The sequence below is a fragment of the Pteropus medius genome, unplaced genomic scaffold, assembly GCF_902729225.1.
Source record: "Pteropus medius unplaced genomic scaffold, Ma_sr-lr_union100, whole genome shotgun sequence".
NCBI classification, from domain to species: domain Eukaryota; kingdom Metazoa; phylum Chordata; class Mammalia; order Chiroptera; family Pteropodidae; genus Pteropus; species Pteropus medius.
The window spans coordinates 11,617,855-11,642,540 of record NW_024349799.1 but is presented as its reverse complement, the minus strand read 5'-3'; the positions used below and the strand labels follow the sequence as shown (position 1 = coordinate 11,642,540).

At 52.4% G+C, this 24,686-nt stretch overlaps 1 protein-coding gene across 2 annotated transcripts in view; it reads left to right on the top strand.

Moving 5' to 3' along the window:
• RAB11FIP4 (RAB11 family interacting protein 4) overlaps positions 1-21,517 on the top strand; it is a 97,956-nt gene extending 76,439 nt beyond the window's left edge. For both annotated transcript variants that reach the window (XM_039886045.1, XM_039886046.1), the window contains 12 exons: positions 7,876-8,105; positions 10,502-10,696; positions 11,278-11,412; positions 11,713-11,748; positions 12,755-12,854; positions 13,156-13,259; positions 14,381-14,521; positions 16,716-16,797; positions 17,190-17,327; positions 17,412-17,570; positions 18,716-18,859; positions 20,049-21,517. In XM_039886045.1, the coding sequence (XP_039741979.1) occupies positions 7,876-8,105; positions 10,502-10,696; positions 11,278-11,412; positions 11,713-11,748; positions 12,755-12,854; positions 13,156-13,259; positions 14,381-14,521; positions 16,716-16,797; positions 17,190-17,327; positions 17,412-17,570; positions 18,716-18,859; positions 20,049-20,165 (1,581 nt within the window). In that variant the 3' untranslated portion in view covers positions 20,166-21,517. The remainder of the gene's footprint in view (positions 1-7,875; positions 8,106-10,501; positions 10,697-11,277; positions 11,413-11,712; positions 11,749-12,754; positions 12,855-13,155; positions 13,260-14,380; positions 14,522-16,715; positions 16,798-17,189; positions 17,328-17,411; positions 17,571-18,715; positions 18,860-20,048) is intronic.
• The last annotated feature ends 3,169 nt before the right edge of the window (positions 21,518-24,686 follow it).

Genomic DNA, 24,686 nt, shown 5'->3' with positions numbered 1-24,686 from the left:
AGCCAGACAGAACACCTTTGGTCCAGGCCTGCTTCAGACCCACCCTCCCAGCCCCTTACGTGGGACACATTAGATCCCCGAATATTTCCGGTCTCTCTGCTCTGCCACCCGCAGGAAATTTGCCCACCTCTGGTTTTAATTTAGCTGCCAGGGGGCTATGTGACATCCCTTATTCCTCACTTTTTCTGGGAGCTGCGTCATGCTCACCCCCTTCCCTTGTACTCCTGTGACACTGCTTTATCAGCAGCATGCGAGTTGGGGGTAGGATGTGAGACCAGGGAGAGAGACAGCTCAGTTGCAATTAAAACATTGAGAAAAAAAAAGGCAGTGTGGGCTTCCACACCCCTTCCGTTGTGGTGTTTTGTGCAATAGCAGAGCGTGTTATCTCACCTCCTTTGCTTTGTGTAAATGGCATGGGAGTTCTTGAGAAACACTAGCGTGGCTTTTTCTTTCTCTTCTGTTTAGTACCAGCCTGAGATTCCACAGCTAGTAGGGGCCAGATCCAGGACTGAACCAAGTCTGCCTGAGAGCCTCAGTCTCCCCTTCTGTCAAAGTGGGGGTGACTTAGTACCTCCCTCCAAGGGTGATCCAACCTTCTTAGTATATACCACTTGGGACTAATGAGCTCCTGCAGAAGTATCAGTTGTCATGGTTGTCCCCCATCCTGGGATCTGCAGGTCCACTTTATGATGAAAGCAGTGTAGCACTTGGGGCGTCCACACCAGATCTGCTCCTGGAAGCTGCAGGAGCAGGGCCTGTGACCCAGTTGCGGGGTGGTATTGAGTACTCTCCCTGGTGCGAGGGTTCAGAAAGTGGATCCAGGAGTCCTGGCTGGAGGACAGTTGCCTTGGCTGCCACCCCCAACTAGTAGGGAGGGGAACTAGAGCGGTTGGTTCTTGGCCACAGTCTGATCTGGCTCCTGGGGATGAGAACATGGCAATCTCTCCTATCCTCCTGACCTCGGCCTCCCACCAGAGCAGGAAGTTTGGGCCACAGAGCTTTGATCTCACAGAATGAGTTCAGTCCCCAGGGCTGGCCAAGAAGGGTGATCAACTCTAAAGGCTTGGTACCTGGTGCTCCCATGTTTGCCCTTGGCCTTGTATCTGAGCCAAGGTTACTTTTGTCCAGAAGGCAAGCCTGAGGCACCAACCTCCCTGTGTAGATGCTTAAGTCCTCCTTTATTCCCTCTGCCTCCTTGCCCCTTGACTGCCACCTGGGCAACCCTCCGTTGAATCAGGATCTCTCATCAGCCACTGATGAGCACCAACCACCTGCCTGTAGAGCAAGGCCTGGCTTCAGGGCAGGGGATGGCAACCACAAACAGGAGTCGAGTACAGCCTGACTTGCTTAGTAATCTCTGCTGCCACCATCTTTGCATGATGAGAGCGGCCAAGCCACAGTGGCATGTAGAGTATCCCAGCCCTGGTAACCCCATCCCCTCCCTGTGGACCTGGGGACATTGGCATCCACAAGTTAGCTCCTTGAACTGAATCTTCTGTTACCCATAGGAAAGACCCATAGTGAACTTGACCAGGCCTATCGTTGTTCCCAGGCTGTCCCTGGCTGGGAGTGTGGTGAGGGATTTCAACCTTGTCTGGCCCCCAAGTCTGCTCAGCCTTACCCAGGCAGCAGTCTGGCTTCTCCCCGACTAGGCTCTGTTTGTGTCCATTCCCCTATATCTTCTCTGCAGTGGGGTTCCACGTGTGCCCGCTGGTGCCTGGCTGTGAGAGAAGCTGGGATGTGTCCGCCCAAGCTATTTTTACCCAGCCCCATCCCCAAATTTGTTCTTTGGCTCCAAGTTCCTGCCTGGGGAGTGGAGCTGTTGCCAGGGCTGGGGGTGGATGAGCCAGAGCCTCAGAGCCTCCCGACTCCCTTGCCCAGGCAGCATCTCATCCTAACACTCATTAAAGGGTATAATTAATGGGCAAAGAGACCTTCCAAGAGAGTGGGCAGAAGAAGATCCTGGTAGGGAGAAAAGAGGCACCTGGCATGTTTGGAGAGAAGGCTTTGCAACTTGTGAAAGTCTGGCTTCCAGAAGCTGAACCTAACCTACTTTTGTCCCAGTGTGCCACCAAGTCAGAGGGACAACGTCCTAGGGGCTGGGAAAATAATAACTCAGATTTATTGAGCACTTTCTGTGTGTGCTCAGAACACGTATCAACTCATTTAATCCGTAAATGGGGAAACTGAGACACTGGGAAGTTCAGTATACCTAAGGACACCGAGCTTATAAGCGGTGGAGCCAGGATTTGAACCCAGCCAGTCCACGTCCAGAGCTTGCTCCTCATGCCACTCTGCCCCTCTTCTTTGCCATGTTTCCATATGAGGTGTGAGGCATTGTTCTAGATTCTCTATGGCAATCCTGCCAGGTAGGTATTTCCATCCCAGTTTTTAGATGAAGCTCGGAAATCGAACAGCTTATCTAGGGTCACACAAGCAGTCAGTGACCAGGCCAGGGTTGGCACCCAGGCCTCGGGGTTACCATGTCAAATTCTACCCAGCTTACTTTTCTATAGCACAGTTTGGTTCCACAGATACTGGCTGATCACCTACAGTATGTTCCTCGCAATGCTGACCACTGGGGGCTCAGATGTAGAAATCTCCGTGGTTACCCCTTTAGGGTCTTCCCTCCCCAAGGGAGTGTGGAAATGGGGTCACTTGGAGTCAATGCCCTTCATACATCAGCTGCCAGGAAAAGGCAGAGTAATGGTGTGTGTGTCTTGGAGGCGGCAACCCACCATGGCCGGGTTGGTGAAGGGAGGACCAAATGACATTGTCCTGTCTGGGCCCCGCTGAGATCGTGGACAGTGGGGCATAGGCCACTTCGATAGCCTCCCTCCTCCCCCAGGTATTGATACTTGGCCTTTTATCAGCTGTTGAATTCAGCCCATGCCAACTTCCTACAGATTAAGGGGTGATTTTAGGGCTTGTTGGCGGGTGAATGCTGCTCTTGAGACTGGAGTGGGGACTCACAAGCAGGCCGTGTGCCTGCAGGCTCCCACCTCCAGCCCCAGTCAGCTCCATCTGGCCCCAGCTGGAGACAGGGTGGGATGTGGAGTGGACGCTGGCGGTGTAGACCTCCCCTGCCAGAGCGGTTGGCTGCAGCCTGTTTTCCCAGCCTTGGGCCTCAGAACTCTTCAGAGACCTATGGTGTTGGATGATTCCCCAGCCCTAACCTCTTGAAGTGGGTGTACTTTCTGGCCTTCTGCCTATCCAGGACCTGTGACTGACCAGGCAGAACAACTCGGCTTCTGTAAAACACAGCCCCTAACGAGGCCAGATCATAATTTAACGCTCCCATAGCTGCTGACTCTCCGGTGCTTGTGAAAATTGTCATGTGTGGCCCTGAGAGTAGCCTGTAAGGTAGAGGTGACGGTCCCCATTCTAAAGGTGTAAGGAGTCAGAGGCTTACAGGTCACTTGCCCAAGGTCACACAGCTGGTGAGTGGCTGGGCCAGCTGGTATTAAAACTCAGTTGGCTAGGTTCCAGAGCTGTGCCCTCCCTCACCCAGCTGTACTTGCAAAGGTCCTGGGCCTTGCGAAGGAATACTGCATCTGTGTGATCTCCCCTCGCTTCTGGGACCCGTCAGCAGTGCGGGAGGAAGTGATCTGGAGTGGTTTGGGCATATGCCAACCACACCTGTGTGGCCCACAGTGGCTGGCCTGTGCCCTCACAGATGGGGAGTTCTGTGCTCACAGCTGGCTCTGAGTCACGGAGCATCCCAGGGATAGGGGTCACCCACAGATGTTGCCTGGTGCTGCCTGCTGAGGATAGTGTCACTTCCCTACAGGCTCCCCAAAAAACAAACACATCCTTTCTGTGGAAACCCATTCCCCACTCCCCTGATTCTGCCACCCCTCCAGAGCAGGCCTTAGGTTCGGGCCCCCACCCTGGGTGTTCTCTTGCACCCCGAGAAGCACACCACTGTGGAGACAGATCTAGACACAGACCATGCGGCCTGGGTGAGCAGGCAGTTCCCTGGGCCTCAGGATTCTCAGCACAAAAAGGCCCAGGAGCATGAGGTCCCCTTCGGAGCACTGCTGTTCTCTTTCACCTGCTCCCCACTCCCCAGCTTTCGTGGGAAGGACCTCCCTACCATCCCTGGCCTGGCACACTTGACAAAGCATCCTGTCTGTCTGTCTGTCTGTCTGTCACACACATCTCCCATTCATCTCTCAACAGCCCTGGGAGAGCTCCGGGAGGTGTACAAAGATTAAGAATTCACCGTCTCCATCCAATACTTGGAAAGATAAGGCTCTGCCACTGCCCAGGTTCCTGCTGCCTGGGAACAGCCTTAGGTTTGTCCAGAAACTCACTGGAATCTTGCAGCTGCAGTAGAATTTGCCTCACCACCCCCAGGCGGATTTATCTTTAGCTTCTGCACATTCCCCAGAGATCTCCCTCTTCTGGGAAGCACACGTGACATGGGGGCTCCACGAGGGGGTCTGACCAGCCCAGGTGGCCTGGCTGGAAGGTAACTCCGGAAGCCTGTGCTCTCAGATTGAGGATCTTCCCAGGCCTCCTAGAAACTCTGTGAGGATGGTATTTTTATTAGGTATGAATTCTTTTCCTTCTGTAACTTCATCTAAAAAACATAAAAGAAAGAAACTGACTCAAAAGGGTTTCTAGTATGACTTTAGGTCCTCCTAGCCGAGTGAGTAGTGGCTCGAGGTTGCCTTCCAGCAGCCACCCCTGCTTTGCCTCCCTGACTGAGGTGCTGGCGTCAGAGCAGGCTATCCTCCAACCCCAGCAGCACCCCTCACAGTGCTGCACCCAAGCCCTTCCCCAGAAGGTCCAGGGGAATGGGAGCTGGGCTGAGACCGAGGCCCTGTGGGAGGAGCAGAGGCGACAGGCCCACTTTTGTCCAGGACAGATGCCGAAGTGGTACTGCCCCAGACTAACCGAGGTGCACAGTTAATTAATTTTCTTATAATTGTCTTTATATTATTTGAATTGAGAGGAAAACAGTTTTGAAGTTATAATTAAAATTTCCACTCGCCTTAGGCAAGCAATTGCGGGCTGAATGAAAAGGTGTTAATGTCGGGAGCAGCTAATTTTAAGAGAAAAGGCCGGCATATTGAGAGAGAGCACGCAAGCAAGGGGGTGGGTGAGGGGCCTGGCCTTGGCCTGAGGGAGCCTGGCTTCAGGGCTCCGCAGGGCCTTCTTTAGCTGGGAACTTCCAGGGCAGCCCAGGCCCAGGAGCCTCATCTTCCCATGTATGAGACGGAGACAGGGAATCCTTCATCTCTGTACACCTCCCGGAGCTCTCCAAGGGCTGTTGTGAGAGATGAATGGGGGTGTGCGTGAGAGACAGACAGGAAGCTTTGTCAAGTGTGCCAGGCCAGGCAGATGTGGACTCTGCTCAGTCAGAGGGTAAAAATGTGGCTGAAGAGGTGGCAGTCTTATTAGGAGGGAGAAACCCCTGTGGGGGCGTCTGATCCTTTCTACTGCCCCACCTGTGGCTGAGACAAGCCATTCTGAAGCCACTCTTTCCACCCTGGCTGGGGCCTTGGGCCAGCTGCCAGGAGGTGGGTACATTGCTGTGGGATGTCAGGTGAGAGGGTTCCCACCTGCATACCTTGAGTTGGGTGTCTCAGCGCAGAGTGCTCAGCAGAAACTCACCCTCTGTGTTTTGGTGTCCAGTGAGGCAAATACAAGTTGTCCAGAGGCCAAGCCAGACAGCTGAGCACAGACGCTGGTCTCCACTTGGTGCCCTGCCTGCCTTCTCGGAGCAGGGTGGGCAGCAGCCTCCTTGGGACCTCTGCGGACGTGGTGCTGTGGGTAGAGAGTGTGGGCATTGTGACTCATAGTCCGGTCCCAGTCCTGCCTTACCACTAACTCCTACGTGGCCCCAGGCAAGTCACTTCTCCTGCGCAGGGGGAGAGGCGATCCAACACACAGGGCTATTAAGACCAAAAGAAACACCCATTTGCAAAATGGCCAAGTGCTCATGTCAGCCACAAAGCAGAGATTCCTAGCAGTGCTAACTTTCCCCTGTGAGTGGATCTGGGAAGGTAAAAAGCTTCCAGACAGAGGAATAGAGCATGCTCCTTGTCTCCCTCCTTCCTGCTTTCTCTTCGGGTATCTACAGAGGGTTTCCTGCTGGGCGTAGGAAGTGGGCAGCCTGTAGAAGCTGCAGCATTCATTAGGTGGGGTGCCTGGGCTTCATAATCAGTAACATGTCCCTGTAATGTGTGCTCTCCTCGTTGTCACCATGAGGTTTGAAAATCCATGAAGTGTGGGTGACGTCAGTGATAAAGGGAACCGAGCATGTGGTGGCCAGAGGCAGGCGGAGACCTCAGAGGCTGGCCAGAGAACTTCTGGGAGGTGACTCTCTGAGCCTTAATGACCTCATTAGTAAAATGGGGATAAGAATCACTGTCCTGAAGAGTTGTCACAAAGCCCAGATGGGATAACGTATCGGTCTCCGAAACTTGGTGGCTGCTCAGTAAATGCTGGTTTCCCTTCGTTTCTCCTGGGATACACCTTTGGGCTTGCAAAGGGCTTGCTTAGGGTAGAAGATCCATGCGGGATTGGAATAGTGACATCTAGGTGGAAAGGGCTATGTGAACACTAGGGGTAGTTTTAATTACACAGCCCCTCAGCCTCCACAGGCAGGGAGGCCTGGCAGCCTGATGCTGACTTTATTGGTCCATCTGGTGCTCAGCCAGAGTTATGGCACTGGCAGGAGCCAAGCTCATTAATCATCGTCTCTTCTTAGTCTGGGATATCTTGGTAGGGATAGACCCCCAGGAGAGCTGCCTGCTCACCACTAGCTGCACACGTCTGGGCAGGCGCAGCCAGGCCTTTCAGTGACCTCGATCTTCAGATGTCCCTGATCTTGAGCTTGTGTAAGGGGTCAGAGGCTTTTTCACAGGCCGTGTTACTGTTACCCTTCTTACAGCTCTGGGGCTGGAGGAAGCACCTTTGATGGCGGGGCTCTACCAGCCCTAGCCGAGGAGTATACCCTGGAATCTTGGGAATAGGTTGTCATCTGGGATTGGAGCAGGTAGAAGCAGTGCCACCTGGGAGGTACGTACCTCCTTAGAGATAAAGAAGCGCCAATAAATAGTTTGTAGAAAGCTGTCCCTCAGATGAGGGTAAATGCTGAATAAAGCCAGACCGCTGCTTCTGTGTGATTTTAGCAAAAGGTTCAGGCACATGTTTGTCTCACACTGACATTGTCCCGAGCAGTGTGCTAGGCACTGGGGACCAGCCCAAAGCTCAGAATTGAGAGACCTGGTATTCTTGCTCCCCGGTGTGGCTGGGGCCGGGCCAAGGCAGACCGTCCTTTTCAGATTGGCATGTCCTGTGGCCAGGATTTATTAATTGAGGTCCTACTGTGACGTAGTGATACTGTAAGATTTCATTGCCATTCCCAATTTACAGAGAGAACTGAGGTTCTGAGAGGTTACTGGATAGGCCGAGAGTCATGGAGGATGGATTCACATAGTGCTGTGCAAATGTCCCTGTTCCATGTTGCAGCAAACAGCTAGGGTCAGGGTTATAGTCCTTGGTGGCCATTCATTGTGGCTAGGCCCTGAAACCTATCACCAAGAAGCTTTCCCCAAGTCATTTGGTTTCCTGTGCAGACTTCCTCTGGGGACCCTGATGAGCTGCCCAGGTACCCCGAGCCATGTGGCTGGATCGGCTGTGACCCTTCTCTATGGATGGCTGTCTCTGGGGTTCAGACTCCTCACTGGGCTTCCAAGAGGCAGGCAGTGTGCGAGGCCCCTGAGAGGAATCATCTGGCAGACGTTCTCATACTCAGGATCTCAGGGTCCCTGCCCCTGCCAAAGTCCTTGCCATCTGATGAGGAATGCTGAGCCCTGGGAAGCCAACCTCACTCATTCTGTCCCCCTCTGTCTTTCTCAGGGCAGCAAGGTGCCAGGCCCAACCTTTGCTGATGGTGAGATCCTCCCCAGGGAGCCCGGCTTCTTTCCTGAGGATGAAGAGGAGGCTATGACGCTGGCTCTACCTGAGGGCCCCCCGGAGTCAGACATGGGCAGCCCCATGGAAAGCACCCAGAGCCTGGAGGGATCAGTCAGGAGTCCCACCGAGGAGAAAGACGGGGGCCTGGAGAGCCTGTTCTTGCCAGAGGACAAGTGAGTTAAAACTGTCTGGAACTCCGTATGTGGCCCCTGGGCCCAGAGGTGCAGTTCTTGTAAGACAGGGGTCCCCAACTCCTGAGCTGAGGACCAGTACTGGTCTGTGGCCTATTTGGAATGGAGCCACACAGCAGGAGGTGAGCAGCAGGCGAGCAAGCGAAGCTTCATCTGTATTTGTAGCCACTCCCCAGCGCTAGCATCACCACCTCAGCTCCACCTCAGATCACTGGGCATTAGATTCTTATAGGAGCACTGGTCCCTGGTGCCAAAAAATTGGGGACCGCTGCTTTGAGGGATTCCCCAGAAGTAAACGTGAGAAGTGCTCAGGATTTGCATTATAGGCATAAGTTTTGTGGGTTTTCCAAATAGCAAAAAATGCTAAGAAACCCAAATGTTTAACAGTAGGGCTAGTTTGGGGATTTTAGACAGCCGTGCAAAATCAAGTTTTAATTGACTTCAGTGATATGGGATTATATGGTCTCAATTAACTTTTAAAAGGCAGGTTACAAAGATGTTCATGAGGTATGATCTTAGTTTTGTTAAAAACAAAACAGAAAATCATATACATATCCATTAGGAAATGGCTATGAAAAATTACTCCAGAAAATTAGCAGTTCTTTCAGGATGATAGGGTTATTGATTGTTTTAATTACCACCCATCTACTCTACTATATGTTCTGTATTTTCTTTATTGCTCATGACTTACTGTAGTTAGAAATGTTATTTAAAAACATCATTAAGACTAGTGACTTCCCAATGGGGCAGTGTCATTTTTTGGTGGTGTCAACAGAGGGAGTCCGTCCCCTCCCAGCCCTTACTCAGTCTCTGGAGGAATTATACAATGTTTATGGGGTGACGGGCAACAGCCACTGCCACAACTGAAGAGGCTGTGACAATTGGGAGTTGACATCCTATGTATCAGAAAAAGGTGTTGGTCATGGCCAACCCAGAGATTTGGAGAGGCAGGAGAGAGGTTCCAATATCGGTTGAAGCATTTGAAACAGTCAATTTTTAATCATTTTCTCCCATTAAAAAAAGGCAATTTCATATGGCTCAACCTAATACATTTTCTCAATGCAAGGGTTCTCAAACTCAGGGGCTCTGGGAGTTTGAGGTGGGCCCTGTGGAGTTGTTTATCCAGGTGTTTCCTGGGAGTGGTCCATCAGCTATTCTTGTGACTAACCAACCCAAGGACAAATGGTCACTCATAATAGACCTGTTGGTTTTTTGGCTAATTATTTGCCACTTGATTGTTCCCATTGGTTTCTGGGACCTATCAATTACCAGGAGGCAGCCGGCAGCAGGTGCCAAGAGTTTTAGTGAAATTTATAGGAGGAAGTGAAGGGTGTGATTAATTCAACCTGAGGTCCTAAAGAACCTAAGGCAGATAAGTAAGTAAATAAAATTGGGCAGAAGTACCAGAAGATTTGATCTTTAGCCTCCTGTCATTCACACTGTGATTTTTAGAACCTGGGGTTCCTCAGGGGCACAGTTTGAGAATCATTGCCTTAACCCATTATACTTCTTTTAGGTTTCCCATTTATAAGTGTGGAGGCTTAGTAGCTTGGTGAAACCCTAATTTATGCAGGAATGACTGCATAATGACTAAAAGGAAGCTATATCTTCGCAGGTGATGAGTTGTACTTCTCTTTGTTCTCAGGTCGTACACGGGGCTCAACCAGCCCTGATACTGGCCATACTGTGGGTCACTCATGAGGGGCCCAGGGTCTCTGACCCACGTGTGTTTTCCCTCTATGAACTGAGGGAAGCGTCTCACCTAGTAACTCATTGTTATTTATTTTAAAACTTCATTTCATCATTAAAGTATAAGCCAATTAAACAGAACTTGAAAAAACTGGAGAAAGTGAGAATGGAGAGGAAATAACTAACTTTACTCCTAGGCCCACCACCCAAAGCCAGGTTCTATTACTGCTTAAATACCTACTTTTTCTTATTCTGTATAGACCTGTTCATGCTCAATCGTACTATATCTAGAATTTTATATCTAATTCTAATTTATATTAATTTTTCCACATTATTGCCAATATTTTTATAAACCTTTCAACAATGATTTGACAGTCCATACTTTAATTTACTAATATGTTATAATTTAATAAGTGTAACTTAATGTAGCTGTAGTTTAACCCTTAGGTTGTAAGCAATGTTTGCTGCTCGAGAGTAGCAGTGGTTTGAATATCTCTCGGGCAGAAACAGTTTCTGTAGTGAGATGATTCCCTTAGGACAAGGTCCCAAAAGCGTACCTACCAGGTCACAAGGTACACACTTGATCCGGTTCCTGACATCTGTAGTACCGGTCGACCTCCTGGTGGGGTGGTTGGTTTCCACACCCAGGCTGCAGCCTCGTTAACAGCCAGTACTTCTCTGATACGTAGACCCCTGGCCCATACTCCATCCACAACGACATCAGACCTCTCCACACACTCCACCACCTCGCTCGTCAGCAACGAGGAGCAGTTTGAAGACTACGGGGAGGGGGACGACGTGGACTGCGCCCCCAGCAGCCCCTGCCCTGACGACGAGACCAGGACCAATGTCTACTCGGACCTGGGGTCTTCAGTATCTTCCAGGTGACCCCTTGGTCTAGAATGGAGTTGAGGTCCAGGAAAAGTGGCAGAACCAACTCAACCTCATCCCTGGAAGGGATGTGGTTTGGCAGGCAGAGTCCTGAGCCATATAAGTTTTGCTCCTTGGGTTTGGGGGTGCTGCCTTTGCACCCCGATTGGGGGTCTGGAGTTCCTCCTCCCTCCTTCCCTGTTGGGGAAGAAATAGAATTAGCAAACCTGAGAGGCTTCAGACCCGGGAGGGCGAGGGGGGTTCTCTGTTGTCTTGCTTCCCAGAACTTCAGTATCAAAGGGTCCTTCCAGGTGGCCTATTGTGAAACCTTCTGCATACCTGAGTCATGACTTATTCTGATGGTAGCTCTCAGTTGCCTTATCTGTAAAATGGGTACAACTCATTGGCATCTTCTCTTTGAGAGTTTTGGAGGAGGGAAGGTGCTATATTTCTACTCCCTCCCCTCCTCCCTCCCCGAACAGATGCACACAGGATTCCTGGGTATCAGGGAATCCAGTAAAGTAAGCTTGGCAGGATAGGGTGGGTACCAGACTGGACGGCAGTTAACGTGATTTCCTCTTCTCTCGTGAATCAGTGCGGGGCAGACACCTAGGAAAATGCGGCATGCATATAACAGTGAATTGCTGGATGTTTACTGCTCTCAGTGCTGTAAGAAAATCAACCTGCTGAATGACTTGGAAGCCCGACTGAAAAACCTGAAGGCCAACAGGTGAGGCCGAAGGCCCAGCATGGGGGCAGTGGCCAGGGTGGGGGCCGGAGGAGGCAGCAGCAGGCAAGGTGTTCCCACTGTCTTGGCAGGTGAGAGCACTCTCAGAATGACGTTGATCCTTGGGGGCCTGCAACAGAAAAATCAGGGTGCTGCTTCTCGGGACCAAGCTGATTAGTGAAGTCCCTTCCGTGGGTGGGAAAAAGGATCAAAAGATACTTTCGTATCTTGCAGCTGGGGCAGAGTAGGGGTAGACTAGAGCCCCACTGTTCAATGATTATTTCTCCCTCTCTTCCTCTATAGCCCCAACCGAAAGATCTCTAGCACGGCCTTTGGAAGGTAAGGCCCCGCTCAGGGGAGGATAGGTTGAATGCTGTCCCCCCTTAACTGTGCTTCTGCTGCGTAGGTGGCTGGCTGGTTCCATTCCAGCAGCCCAGACTCCGCCAGTGTCCTGCATGTGGCTGAATGAGAAGAGGCGAATAAGGCATGCTGGGGCAGTGCAGGCAGAGTAGCCAGAGAAGGCACACTCCTGGAAGAGAAGGGCCGGCCTCCTCTCTGTCCCCATCCCTTCTGCCAGCAGTCGGCCTTTCCAAACGCTCAGCTGCCTCAACCTCAGGCAGGCACACCAGGGAGGCCCTGAGAGACACAGCGCACCTCACTGCTGTGAGTGCCCTGCCCTGTGCTCTGGACCTGGCAGCTGGGCCAACAGAGACCCTGGGCTTCCACTGGAAGAGGTGGGATATGGTCACTTTGCTCCAGGTTAAATCCTACACAGCTGACTTCCTGGGACTGCCAGGTTCCCACTCTGGTTCTATAGACTGGCTCCAGGTCCTCACCCAGGGCTCTGGGAGCTGCCAGCGAATGCCCAGGCTTTGTCCCAGGAGCTGGAATCACCTCTTGGTAGAGACCCCGGCCGCTGCCTATCAAGGAATGGGAAGTGGGAGCCCCCATGGAGTGGCAGCTGGGTTTTGCTCCAGGCAAGAGTTACAGCACCTGCCTATTTCCAGTCTCATTCACCAGCCCACTGCCCAGCACAATCTGGGTGGGTCGCTCTCCCCCTGCCCTTCCCAAGAGTTCCGAAGCAGCAGGAAAGAGCTGCAATGGCTTTGCCGTCTGCCAGGGCCTCACAGGGGATTAGCAGCCTGACTGCCATCCTCTGAGCTAAATGATCTCATGAGTTCAAAGGTCAGACAACTCTTCTCCCCTGACTGGGTGAGGGCAGCCTCCTTAGAGGGGGTTCCTGGCTCCCCGCTGGGGTAGTGGGTGCTCACCCAGCCCATGGCCTGAGTCTGGACCCATCTCGGAGGGCCTCTGCAACCAGATGAGCTTCCCTCCACCCCTGCAGGCAGCTCATGCACAGCAGCAACTTCAGCAGCAGTAATGGCAGCACTGAGGATCTGTTCCGGGACAGCATTGACTCTTGTGACAATGACATCACAGAGAAGGTGGGTCCCGGGTGGGCAGAAGAGGAACTTAATGCATGCTTGCTCGCTGAGGGTCTTGGAGAGCACCCTGGGATGCTCTCTGGGGACTTGAGAGACCTTGTTCCTGCCCAGGAATTGGAAGTAGGTGGCCCAGATCACATGAGCACATCCACCCTACCCCATCCTCACCCCCACCGAACATGACTGTGCTCTTCATACACTGTCAGTTGGAGGACCTGGCCATTAGTTCCACGGTTTCTAGGTTCTCAGTCCTGGGGACTCAAAGGTTTTCTCCACTCCCACCTCTACCTCCTTATTGTAGGTTAGCTTTCTGGAAAAAAAAGTGACAGAACTGGAGAATGACAGCCTGACAAATGGGGACTTGAAGAGCAAGCTGAAGCAGGAGAACACCCAGCTGGTGCACAGGTCAGAAGCCGGGGTTTTGGCTTTGGGGGCATTGGCTGTGACTTTGGGGAACAGAGGGCTGTCCCTGTTACTAAGGTCCCCAAGAGGAGCTGAAGGAGGTAACCTGCACACCCGGCTCCGAGGGTCCATGATGCATCAGCCCCTTGCTACATGGCTCTGCCCTACAGGGTGCCCAGGAGGACAGGTCTTTGAGGATAGGGAGATAGGAACCTGACCTTGACCCCACTGGTCTGCAGCCCCAGGACAGGACAGGTCTAAGGCAAGAGTTGGAATCCACTCTCATGTCTCTCCGTCTGACAGTGATCAGAGCCTGACTTCCCTTCCTGGGGACAAGCTCTGTGGAGGGAAAGGCTGGAGTAAGTCCTGGGCTCACACCCGGGGGAAGAGTCGCAGCGTTGCTGCACCCTCCTCCCGATGGAGGCCCACCGAACGTGTTTCCCAATGCTGACTGCAACGAGTTAGTGCATGTAGGGTTCAGTTGTCCTCATGGGATGGCCTGAAACTTGGTAAACTGATACCCACCCAGGGTCTGGTCCTCAACCCTTTGAAGGTCAGCCTCACCGACTGTTGCTAGTGAGATGTGCCCCATACTGATGTACCACCTAGGCCACTGGTAGTGGGGTTATAACATCCACAGTGGGGCCCAGCCCTTTCCCAGGTCTGGCGTGCTCAGGGCCATTAGCCAGGAGTCACAGCGCCCCTCAGTGAGCTGAATTATTGAACAGAGGGGTGCTGGCCAGGAAGGAAGAGAGCAAAAAGAAGAGGTGAGGCCCGAGGGCTGGTGCGTGCAGCCATGGTGAGGCTTGCTGTCCCTCCCTGTGCCTACGCTGGGAGTTCCCCTTTCTTGGGTACAACCTTGCTCCCCTCTGGACCCACTGCCATGCCTTCCCTTCTGTGGGGTGCATGGCTGACACACCTCTCTTTAGATGCCATGTTGTCTCTAACTCATATGTCAGCAAAACTGCTGGCCCCCAGGCCTGGCAAACTCGCCATCACCTCCCACAGTAGGGATGTTAGTATCTCAGGGTCCAGGGCTCCCCGTGGCCACAGCCAGCATCAGGATGAGAAGGTACGGGCCATGAGAGCTTGATCTGGACTGGAGTCCGTGCCCCTCTCCTCAGGGTGCACGAGCTGGAGGAGATGGTGAAGGATCAGGAGACCATGGCCCAGCAGGCCCTGGAGGAGGAGGCTCGGCGGCACCACGAGGCCTACAGCAAGCTGGAGAGGGAGAGGAGCACCGAGATCGAGCTGCTCCACACCAGGTGGGCCCTGCCGGGCTCGCCCGTGCTCTGGGGGAGCAGCGTCTTTCCACAGAGCCTTCTGCCCTGCCACACCCCCCCACGTTCCTGGGACAGGCACTGCTCTCCCCATTTCATAGATGGGAAACTGAGCCAGAGGGAAAGCTTTGTGTCCTTACAATTCTACTTGTGATACCGCAACACAGGGACATGTTCTCTAGGAAGCATGTAAGAGAATGTTCACTGTAGCATTGTTCATATCAGGTAGAACAGGAAACAACCCACGTGTCCATCAGCAAGAGAATGGGTAAGAAAAAGAAACTTAGACCAGTGGTCTTGCACTGATTCCTGGGCTGGGACCGTTGTCCATGCTTGGAGCTCCCCCTACTGTCAGATTCTCCACTGATCCCGGGCCCCATGGGCCAAGGTAAACGGAAAAGCCAGGCTATTTTAAGGGCTCCTAGGCCTCTGGTACAGATACTAGAACCTGAGGCAGACAGGGAGAGGAGTGTTGACCTGGCAGTTTGGGTTGGTCACCCATCAGCCCCATGAGCTTGAACATACTATGGCCTCAGTTTCCCCATCTGTCCCTGCCTGTCCCACAGAGTGACTGTGAGGGAGGTTGTTAAGCTGAAGCACATCAGAACCCTGCACACGGCTGAGGGTTGCAGTGATGTTCCAGGGCTGCCCTCACCACGACTTGGGCTGGGGAGGCCACCTGGGCCCCTGGCAGAGAGGACCACCATACCTGTACTCCTCCTCAGTCCCCCTCAGGCCCCAGTGTCTGAGCTGAGCCTTCTCAGAACCTGAAGTGGAGGGCGGACTGGCAGGTGGGTTCCCACCTTGCGCCTCATGTCTGCAGAGATGCTTCCCTGCCTGCAGAGGCCAAGCAGGGCCAAGGGGAGCTTGTGTAAACTGTGGCCCTCTGTGGGGAGCTCAGTGAGGAGACCTCCCAGCTCCCCTGCGCCTGAGACCAGCTTTCTTAACTTTCTCAACCAGGGATTCATTTACGTTTTCACTCATGTTCTAGAAGTGGCTGTTTTGCATCTATTTCTGGAGGCCGATACCTTATTAAGTGTCCCTGCTCTCTGTTTGCTTCTGACAGCTGGCCAGGTCGGCTGGCCTGAGAGAGGTATCTGGGACATGGATGGTGGAAGAAAACAGTGAGAGTGTGGGCCAAAGGCCAAAGCACAGAAAGCCAGGCCTCTTGGGAACTGTCCCCTAACCCATGCTCCTTGCACAACTCCAGAGGATGCTGTCCACGTAGAATAGGCACACGGTGCTCTGAGTTATGCAGTGTGCTTTCTTCCTCGCATCTTCCACCATTTCAGGTGCCCCGTGAGGTGGCCTCATCAGACCATATATCTGGATTCCTTTCTGGCCTGGCCCGGGGCGCCTCTCCTGGGGGAGCCTAAAAGGTAGTGGAGACCAGGAAGCCATCTCTCCAGGGAGTAGGAAGTGACGGTGGAAAGGAGAGAAAATGCTCTGCAGGAATCCATGTCAGAAACGATTGCGCAGGTCTGGCACCACCGACAGACAGCCTGACTCACCTTCCCCTCTTCTCAAGTTATTTAAAACCAACCTGGGCACCCAGGCTCTGTCTTCTCATGGGGTCACAGTAGGACAGTCCCTTGTGAAGCTACCACAGAGGATTACGACTATTGGAACCAATGCCTGTGAATGTCAGAGGCAGCTGTAGTGAGTACTCAGAGGGAAGAGCCCTGGGCGAGATGCTGGGGGAAGAATGGAAAACAAATATGGTGGTTGCCTTCAAATTGCAGATTGCCCCAAGAGGGTCCTGTCGCAGACAGCCACAGGAAGACTTTCTCTCCAACAGGAGAAAAACATGTCCCTGTGTCGTTTCAGGTCCTAAGGATGCATGCAAAAAGAAGCTTATGTTATTATTCACAAATAGGTATTCTCTTTTATCAAGAAAATAAGAATGATAATTCAGTGTCTACCATTTTGCCTCGGATGATGGGAAGCTCGGATGATGGGAAGTGTCTACCATTTTGCCTCGGATGATGGGAAACTTGGTTGCCAAGGCTGCTCGGATGATGGGAAGCTCAAGGCTATGTTATTATCTGGAATAATGATTGATATCCTTTCTCTTGCTTTCTAATATCTTTCCTCCTCCAGGGAGCAGAGGATTGCTGGAAATTGTCACATTGTAAGATAATCTCCATTTCTGACATTTTCGTCCTTCTCCTTTCCCCAGGGTGCAGCAATTAGAAGAGGAAAATACTGAGCTTAGAACAACAGTGAGTCGGCTCAAGTCACAAACAGAGAAACTGGATGAGGTGAGACGCAGGGCCAGGCATCGCTCAGACTTGGACCTTGAGCTGAATCCAGAGAGGCAGCGTTGGCCATCGGAGGCCTATATATTTTCTTCTATAATGGGGAAAATAATAAAAAAGAGAAAGAGGTTAGCTTCTGTGTAGGCTGCCACCCTCTGTCCAGGTTTCATCTGGCATCATCGATGGACTTCAGAGGCCCGAAATTTTTCTACCTATGTTTCTAGAATCCTAGGGGATCTGGCCATTTCTTTAGGCTGTGACTTGGAGAACTCCATCTAGGGGCTGGTCTGATTCCCCATTTTTCGAGGTGGCTGACAGACCCTCAGCGAAGTCCCTGGGGCATAGTGAGCCCCTCTGGGAACTCTTCTCCACTGACCTTGTCTCCCTGGCTGCAGGAGCGGCAGCGCATGTCCGACCGGCTGGAGGACACCAGCCTGCGGCTCAAGGATGAGATGGACCTGTACAAACGCATGATGGACAAGCTGCGGCAGAACCGCCTTGACTTCCAAAAGGAGCGGGAGGCGACGCAGGAGGTGGGTCGTAGGCCAGAGGGCTCCAGGGCTCCAGGGCTCCCGCCCGCACCACTCCTCCCACCAACGAGCTTCTCTCCCGTGCAGCTCATCGAGGACTTGCGGAAGGAGCTGGAGCACCTGCAGATGTACAAGCTGGACTGTGAGCGGCCAGGCAGGGGCCGTGGTTCATCCTCCAGCTTGGGCGAGTTCAATGCCAGGGCCCGCGAGGTGGAGCTGGAGCATGAGGTCAAGCGGCTCAAGCAGGTGGGCCCTGGGAGCCCCTGTCTGGTGGGATCAGACGTCCAAGTCCCCACTGGGTGGGTTTCCTGTGAGGGGGCCGAGAGCTGTAGCACCACCTTCTCACACATGCTCCTGTCTGCTCCATTTGACAACTTAGTTGCCAAGGCTGCTTATCCCCATCTCACAGCTCAGGCAAGGCAGCTTCTCTCTAGGCTACATCTGATGGAAATCCCAGGGTCTCTTCTTGGCATCCATAAAAAGAAATAGATACCACTCTTGTGTCCTAGGCACACAAGCGGAGAATGAGACTCTACTCAGCCATAGATTAGTGCCTCACTGTGTTGGGGTCTCCCGGAAGCAGACCCTGAACCCAAGGTTCCATTTCAAATGGTTCGTGGGAGCACCTCTATAATTGGAAACCAGTCAGGGGTGGGGGAAGTTGGAGAGGCAGTGACCAAGCAAGGGAGTGACAGTTGGTGAAGCCTCACACTCAGCCTAACCCTGGGGGCAGGGGCCTCTGAATTGGTTCCACTTGAGGCAGAGAAGCTGGTGGTCACCCTCCCGCAGCAGCCCTAAAACCCAGCTCTCTTTTTCCACAAGGCGATACCCAAAGTCCTGGGTGTGAGCAGTTAATTAGGAGCCTGTAGGCAAAGGCTAGAGCTTGGAGCTGGTAAACAGGGTCTGGCAGGGCCCCACGGGCGGCTGTGCTGCAGAGTGAGGATGGAGGGGGATTCCTGAGCCTGGCTGCAGGAGGAGCCACGGAGATGAGCCTCCCACCAGCCCGGGGACCCTAGAGCAGCACCTCTCCTCACCAAGAACCAGTGTGGAAGGGCCATCAAATGGGCAGTGTCGCCACACAGGGCCTCAGGGGCTCCTCTTAGCTCATCCACCCCCAGGGATGAACGAGTGGCCAGGAGCCATGCTTCTACCTGGAAACGTGGCTCCTCCGGGCAGGGCCCTGACAACTCCTCAGAATCCCCGTAGCCTCCCAGGACCCAGCCCTTCTCCCCACAAAGCCTGAGAGAGGTCACATCATCTATGGGTATCTTGATGTGACACACATCTGATGGGCAGGTACTCGTCAGAGTCAGGAGACAGTGGGTGCAGACAAGTGGGTTTCGGTGGGTTCTGGATGCTCCCGGGAGCTGATGTTGCCTTTGTCCATACAGGAGAATCATAAGCTGCGGGATCAGAATGACGACCTGAATGGACAGATCTTGAGCCTTAGCCTCTATGAAGCAAAGAACCTCTTTGCCACTCAGACCAAAGCCCAGTCTCTGGCTGCGGAAATAGACACAGCCTCGCGCGATGAGGTATTGTGGCCACGCGATCTCACTTCGGGGCCAGGCCCGCCTATCCCCATCCCCGCCTGCCTCAGCGACGAGCCCTGGGCTGCCCAGAGCTAGAGAAGCAAACCGGGGCCTGGCTCCCCTGAGTCCCCATCCGCAGCTACCCCGACTGACAGGGCAAAGCGGTGAGGGGGAGTATCTGCAGGCAGAGTTAAATCAGCTCTGATTTCCTGCCTGTGGTGGGAGGAGCTTGAGTTTGGGGGCAGAGCAGGGATCGAGTCTTAACTCAGCCAGAAATGTTCTGAAATGGCCAGTTGATTCCATCAACATGTAGTCCCGGGGAGTCTGTAACTCCCTTCCCCCAAGCCAAGAGAGGAAGGACACTAAGGACACTAGCATTTCTTGAGCACCTGCTGGCAATACGTCTTCACTTAATCTTCTGACAACTTGTAGGCTGTCTGAACACTTCCATGCCACAGATTAGGAGACCAGGATCATCCAGCTTTTAGAGGGAGAGGGTCCCAGGCCTCTAGCGCCGAAGCCCTCTCTTTCTGTCCCCCAGCACGTGGTTATAAAAGATCAGGCCCCACTTAATTATAACAAGCCTAAGGCAGTTAAAAGCCTAATACACTGAACCCCTTACGCTGTGCTTGGGACACAGAGCTAAGCTGACCCCTGGCCTCCAGGAGCTCTCAGGTAAGCCTGGCACTAGCCTCCAGCCCAGGGACAGAGACAGCATTTCAGTGACATTGTAAAGGACTCATCAGGAGTTAACCTGGAGAGAGGTGATGGCAGGGCAGCGGGTAGTAAAGGGGGCCATTTTTGGCGGAAGAAACAGCTGGCAGCCTTACGAGTCTTAGGGCCCTGGGACTTTGGATGTCAGTCTTGATTAGAAATGCCTTTGACCAGTGTTCTCCCCTTTACCAAAAACTCACCCACACCTGGGCCCTTCCACAGAGCAGCTAAATCAGAATCTCTGCGGCTGGAACCTGGTCGTTTGCGTGGTTCGCACCCCTTAGGTGTGAGCTCAGCTGGGCCTTAGACTTATACATGTCCTGGCATCTGAGTGCTGAGGTTGGTCTTGGGGCCACCTTGCCCAGGGTCTCCTGAGTTCTGTCCTTGGGCATTGGCACTCACCATGAACCCCGGCTTCTGGGCTCTGTCCAAACCCTGGTCCAGGCCAGCTTCTGACCATCTCTCCCATTCCCATCAGCTCATGGAAGCCCTCAAGGAGCAGGAGGAAATCAACTTCCGGCTGCGGCAGTACATGGACAAGATCATCCTCGCCATCCTGGACCATAACCCCTCTATCCTTGAGATCAAACACTGAGACAAGGGGCTGGCTGCAGAGCAGCCTCGGGACCCTGGGACCCTGGGACCAAGGGGCAGACCCTGCCTAAGGACATGACCCCAGCCGGGCCCCACGCATACACTGTAAATGTGTCTCTGGCCACCATGTAACGTGTACTGGTGTGGGTGTGGGGAGGCTATGCACACAGCAAGGGGTGAACGTGCGGCCATGGCTGGCAGTGACATCTGCACGGTTAGCTGTCCATGTACTTTGTGGTCCCTTTGCAAGGGACAGAGAGTCCTGGAGGTAGGAGGAGGTGAGGTCTGTTTTTAGGAGTTACTGTAATATCAAGAACTGGAAGCTTGCATTTCAGATACTGGATAAAATGATTCTACCTCTGGGGATGAGGATTAAGAAATACTCTAGGGAAACAGGCTCTTTCACCCCACCCTATTCCCCCTGGGGGTGGGAGCAAAAGTATGACCTTTTCCAGGAGTTCGAATGCCCAACAGATATGTCCTCGCCAACCTCTTTGGCCGCCTTTCAAGCCCAGGTGCTCAAGCTCAGACAGGAGGAAGGAGCGTTTGAGGGGACGTGAGGAGGGGCCCTCAGCAGCCTCCTCTGTGCTGTCAGCCCCTGCGATGCTTGTGCACAGTGTGTCCAAAGGATTCGGGCTTGCCAAGGAGCTCGCATGGGGCAACTTTCCTTCCGAGAGTCCTCCTTACACTTCCCCATCCCTGCTTACCTACCTCTCCCTTTCTGTTTTCGGTTTGTTTTTAAGACAGTGAAAAATAAGCAGCATTCACTTGGGTGTAAAGCGAAGGAGAAGGGGGTTGGGGGACCTAGGGCAGGGGCGCTGTCTAAGGCACCTGTTGGCATCGGGCAACCAAAGACATGGTTTTCAGGGAGGAGCACGCTCACATCCTCATCGGTTTCCTTCCCTTGACTGCATTTTAAAAAGAGAAGTGAGGATGGGCCATCTCTCAGCTTCTGCGGGCTGGGAGTGGGCCTTGCTCACCACTCCCGTTCTCCGCACAGCCGGGTGGCAGCAGGCCTGGCGTTTGGATGTTCAGAACCTGAGCTCTGAGGTCGGCTCGGCCGGGTAGCGAGGCCCCTGCGTTACACCTTTCAGAAACATCCCCGCGTTCGGTTCTCAGCCAGGAGGAATAGATGCTGTGCCGGTGGGACACGCAGTCAGGGAAACTCAGTCCTCCATCCTTGTGACGCCTGTGGGAATTCATGCTCTGGATTTTTAATGAGATATTTCGTTCCAGGCGGCTGGGAGTAGATACAGTACTTTCCTTTGAGTTTTCCGGTGTTTCTCAATTTTATATGGCTTATGATTCGTTTCCTCAGTCCAAATTTACATAAACATGGATAGTCTTACTTTCCCCGCTGCAGTTTGTTTTCTTCAGCACTTCTAGTGTCAAAGAGAAGGTGTGGGCATGTTGGGGAGGGTCTCGAGGGGTGTACGCAGAGAAGAAAGGGAGAAGAGGGTGAAGGGGGGTCTGGGGACTTGAGCATGTGTCCCCTGCTCACGAAGGCAGAAACGTGGCTGGGACCGCTCTTTACCTCTTCCAGTCAACTTTTGCTTTTGTTGGATTTCGTGATTTTTTTTTTTTAAAGCATATTTGTGAGATCTGTTCCATGCTACAAATCACAGGGCTGCATTGGTCTGATCCAGGACCTGGGGGACACCCACAGGAGGAAGACTAGGGCAGGGGTCTGTCTTCTAGGAGTCTCTCCATCCCTTAGGACACTGGTCTCCTTGGGCTCTCCCGAAGGTCTGAGAAGTGGCAGTGGAGAGAAGGCATAAGAAGTGGATCTCTTGAGAATTTGCTAATAGGAAGAAGTGGCCACTAATTAAAGGAAAGGAAAGAAGAGGGATCGTGACTTGGCCTTGGTCTGGGTTTTACTAGGAAACGAGTCCAGCACAGAGGCCAGCCAGAGCTGGCCTGGTCTGTGGGGGGCTTGCCCCAGGATAAAGATTTTATATATAAAACTTTATGTGCTGTTTAGCTGCATTGACATGGAATTCCAGAGAAGGCTGCAGAGGCCTGAGTTACGGAGTCACAATATGGGAAAGAATTTCTGCCAGTGGGGCAAGGGGGCGGGAGAAAGCTGTCAGCCTACAGTGTTCTGTGTCCCCCTCCCTGAAAGAGGCGCCACAGGAACAACTCCCAGAGCAAGCACTGAGTCTGGAAGGCCCCTCTGGACCTGCTGTAGTGCTTGGGGTCTCTGGAAGACGGCTGACTTTAAAATGAGACTGAATTGCATGTAACACCCACCTCAAGTTAAATCAACCTTCTGACTTCAGCCAGAATATATCTTGTAAAACCTAGTCTGTCAAATTGACTTTTTAAGACCATGTAGCTTTTTAAAAAATGCTTTTCTGTGCTCGAAAGCTAGCCCGAGGAGGGCAGACACCCCTGGGCAGGTTCCAGAGCTGTACTACCTCTGGTGCAGGCGGGGCAGACCCTGCTCTCCTCCTGTGTTTTCTCCTCCTCCGTTTGTTTTCAATTGAGAGTCCTGCCCTTTTCTGTCAGTTCTGGGACTGCTAGTATACAGGATGCCCAGTTATGTTTGAATTCAGGTACATAACTTTTAGTAGAAGTATGTTCTGTGCAATACTTGGGACATTTTAAATGGAGAGATTTTTAAAATTCTGATAATGATGGAATCCCCAGAGGTTCTGATTTCATTGGTGTGGGTGTGACCCAGGCATCAGAACGTTGAAAGAATTCCCCAGGTGATTGTAATTTAACTGGGTGTCCTGCGTAGGTTTTTGTTTTTGCCAAACCTGGCAACTCTACCAAATAGAGATTAGCAGTAACTTGTCTGAAGTTCAGACAGGTTGGGAGTGAGGGTTGTTGGGGAGTGGGTTCTGCCGCAGACTCACACTTTACATGACACTGGGCTGTTCTTGGCATTCAAGCCAAACAAAATTCATTAAACCAGCAAGTGAGTTTTATATATTGTATCCAATAGAAAAGGAAGCACTTTCTGGTTTAGGTAGGTCCTATTCTGTGGGAAGATTTAAGAAATAAAGTTCTAGTAAAAAAAAGAAAATTTTAACTTAGAATTGGCCAGAATTTGACAAGTTATTTTATTTTAAATGTGTAGATTCTTCGCAAATTATAAAAGGGAAATTCCTTTTATTTTGCATTTATTCGTGACCCATTAAAAACAGCTCGAGAACTTCCAAAGCACTTGTACCTGAAACAGTAGTTCTGGGCTCTGGCTGTTCTTTGAAATCACCTGGGGAGATTTCAAAAATTCTGCTAACTGGGCTGACACCGCCCTCCCACCCCTCACTGAGATTTAATCGGTGTGGTGTGGCCCCGGCTTTGAGGTTGAGGCCCCATCCTAAAAGGTTGCTGGCCAGAGGTAGAGAAATCTGATGGAAATGGCTGTTGGGCTTGTTAATCCAGGTGCTTGATAATGGCGAGGTCTGCTGAGATGTCAGTGGCTTTTCCTGTTACGATGTCAGATGGTCAGTTAGCAGATCCCACCCCGCCATGGGAGGTCAGATGCCTTCAGGAGCTGGTAGATCCAGCTGTTCTCATAAGCTTGGGGGTTAGTAAACCTGAGTGGGCAAGCCTGCCCTGGTGCCCCATGGAGTCAATGGGTGACACATGTTGGAATGTATCGGCCGAGGGCCCATTCCAGAGTGGGAGTAGGACAGTGTGGAGTTGTTACAGGACAGAAAGAGTTTGTCCACCTGGCGCTAGCAGAGCCAAATCCTAAACTGAGAATTACAATGGAGAAATACTGGTTCTTTTATTGACCAGTGGCGCCATCCAGGAGAACATGCTCAAAAGCCCAAACTCCCTGATGGCGTGTAGGTTACAGATTATATAGGACAGAATCACAAGACACTGTGGGTTAGGGGTTCAGGGTTGAGTTGGGAGCTGATTGATCGGAGATGAGGTAAGGGTAAGAAATCATTTCTTCAGATTTTGAGGACAGCTCAGGTCTTTTCTGGTGTCCCAATGTCTGGTCTCATGGGAAAGTAGTCAGGGGGTCATTCCACCTTAGGGCTCAGGAGCTGAAACAACTTAGGTCCATATGTTATCTTTAGCCTGCCAGGGGTCAGACTGCGTGACCGTCAGTGTGCCCATTAGTCAGGTCCAGGCCACTGTCCTCTGCTTCCTTGGGAATTGCCGATTACCCACTGGGGAAAAGCTGGGTCTCTGAGCGGCACATGTACATGTGTGTATAAAGAGAGAGGTGATTTCTAGAGCTAGGATTTAAAAGTAAATTTAATCAAAGTCATCAGGACCCTCCTTTTCAGGAATAAAGAGCTGACAAACAGAGCTGGCCTCCTGAAGGCAGCCTCAGAAATAGCAGTCATCTACTCACACACCTGAGCAGGAGGAGACACTGGCTTTGTGGATTTTTGCCTCTGATCCATTTGGGGGCAAGTCTGATTCCTGGCCCAGCCACATTCTGGTGGTCAGGGGTCGGCACAGTGTGGGCTCTTTTGTTCCAACGGGAGACTTAATAACCGGCAAAGGCCTACACGCAAATGGAGCCTATGGGTCGGGGCTGGCGGGGGGC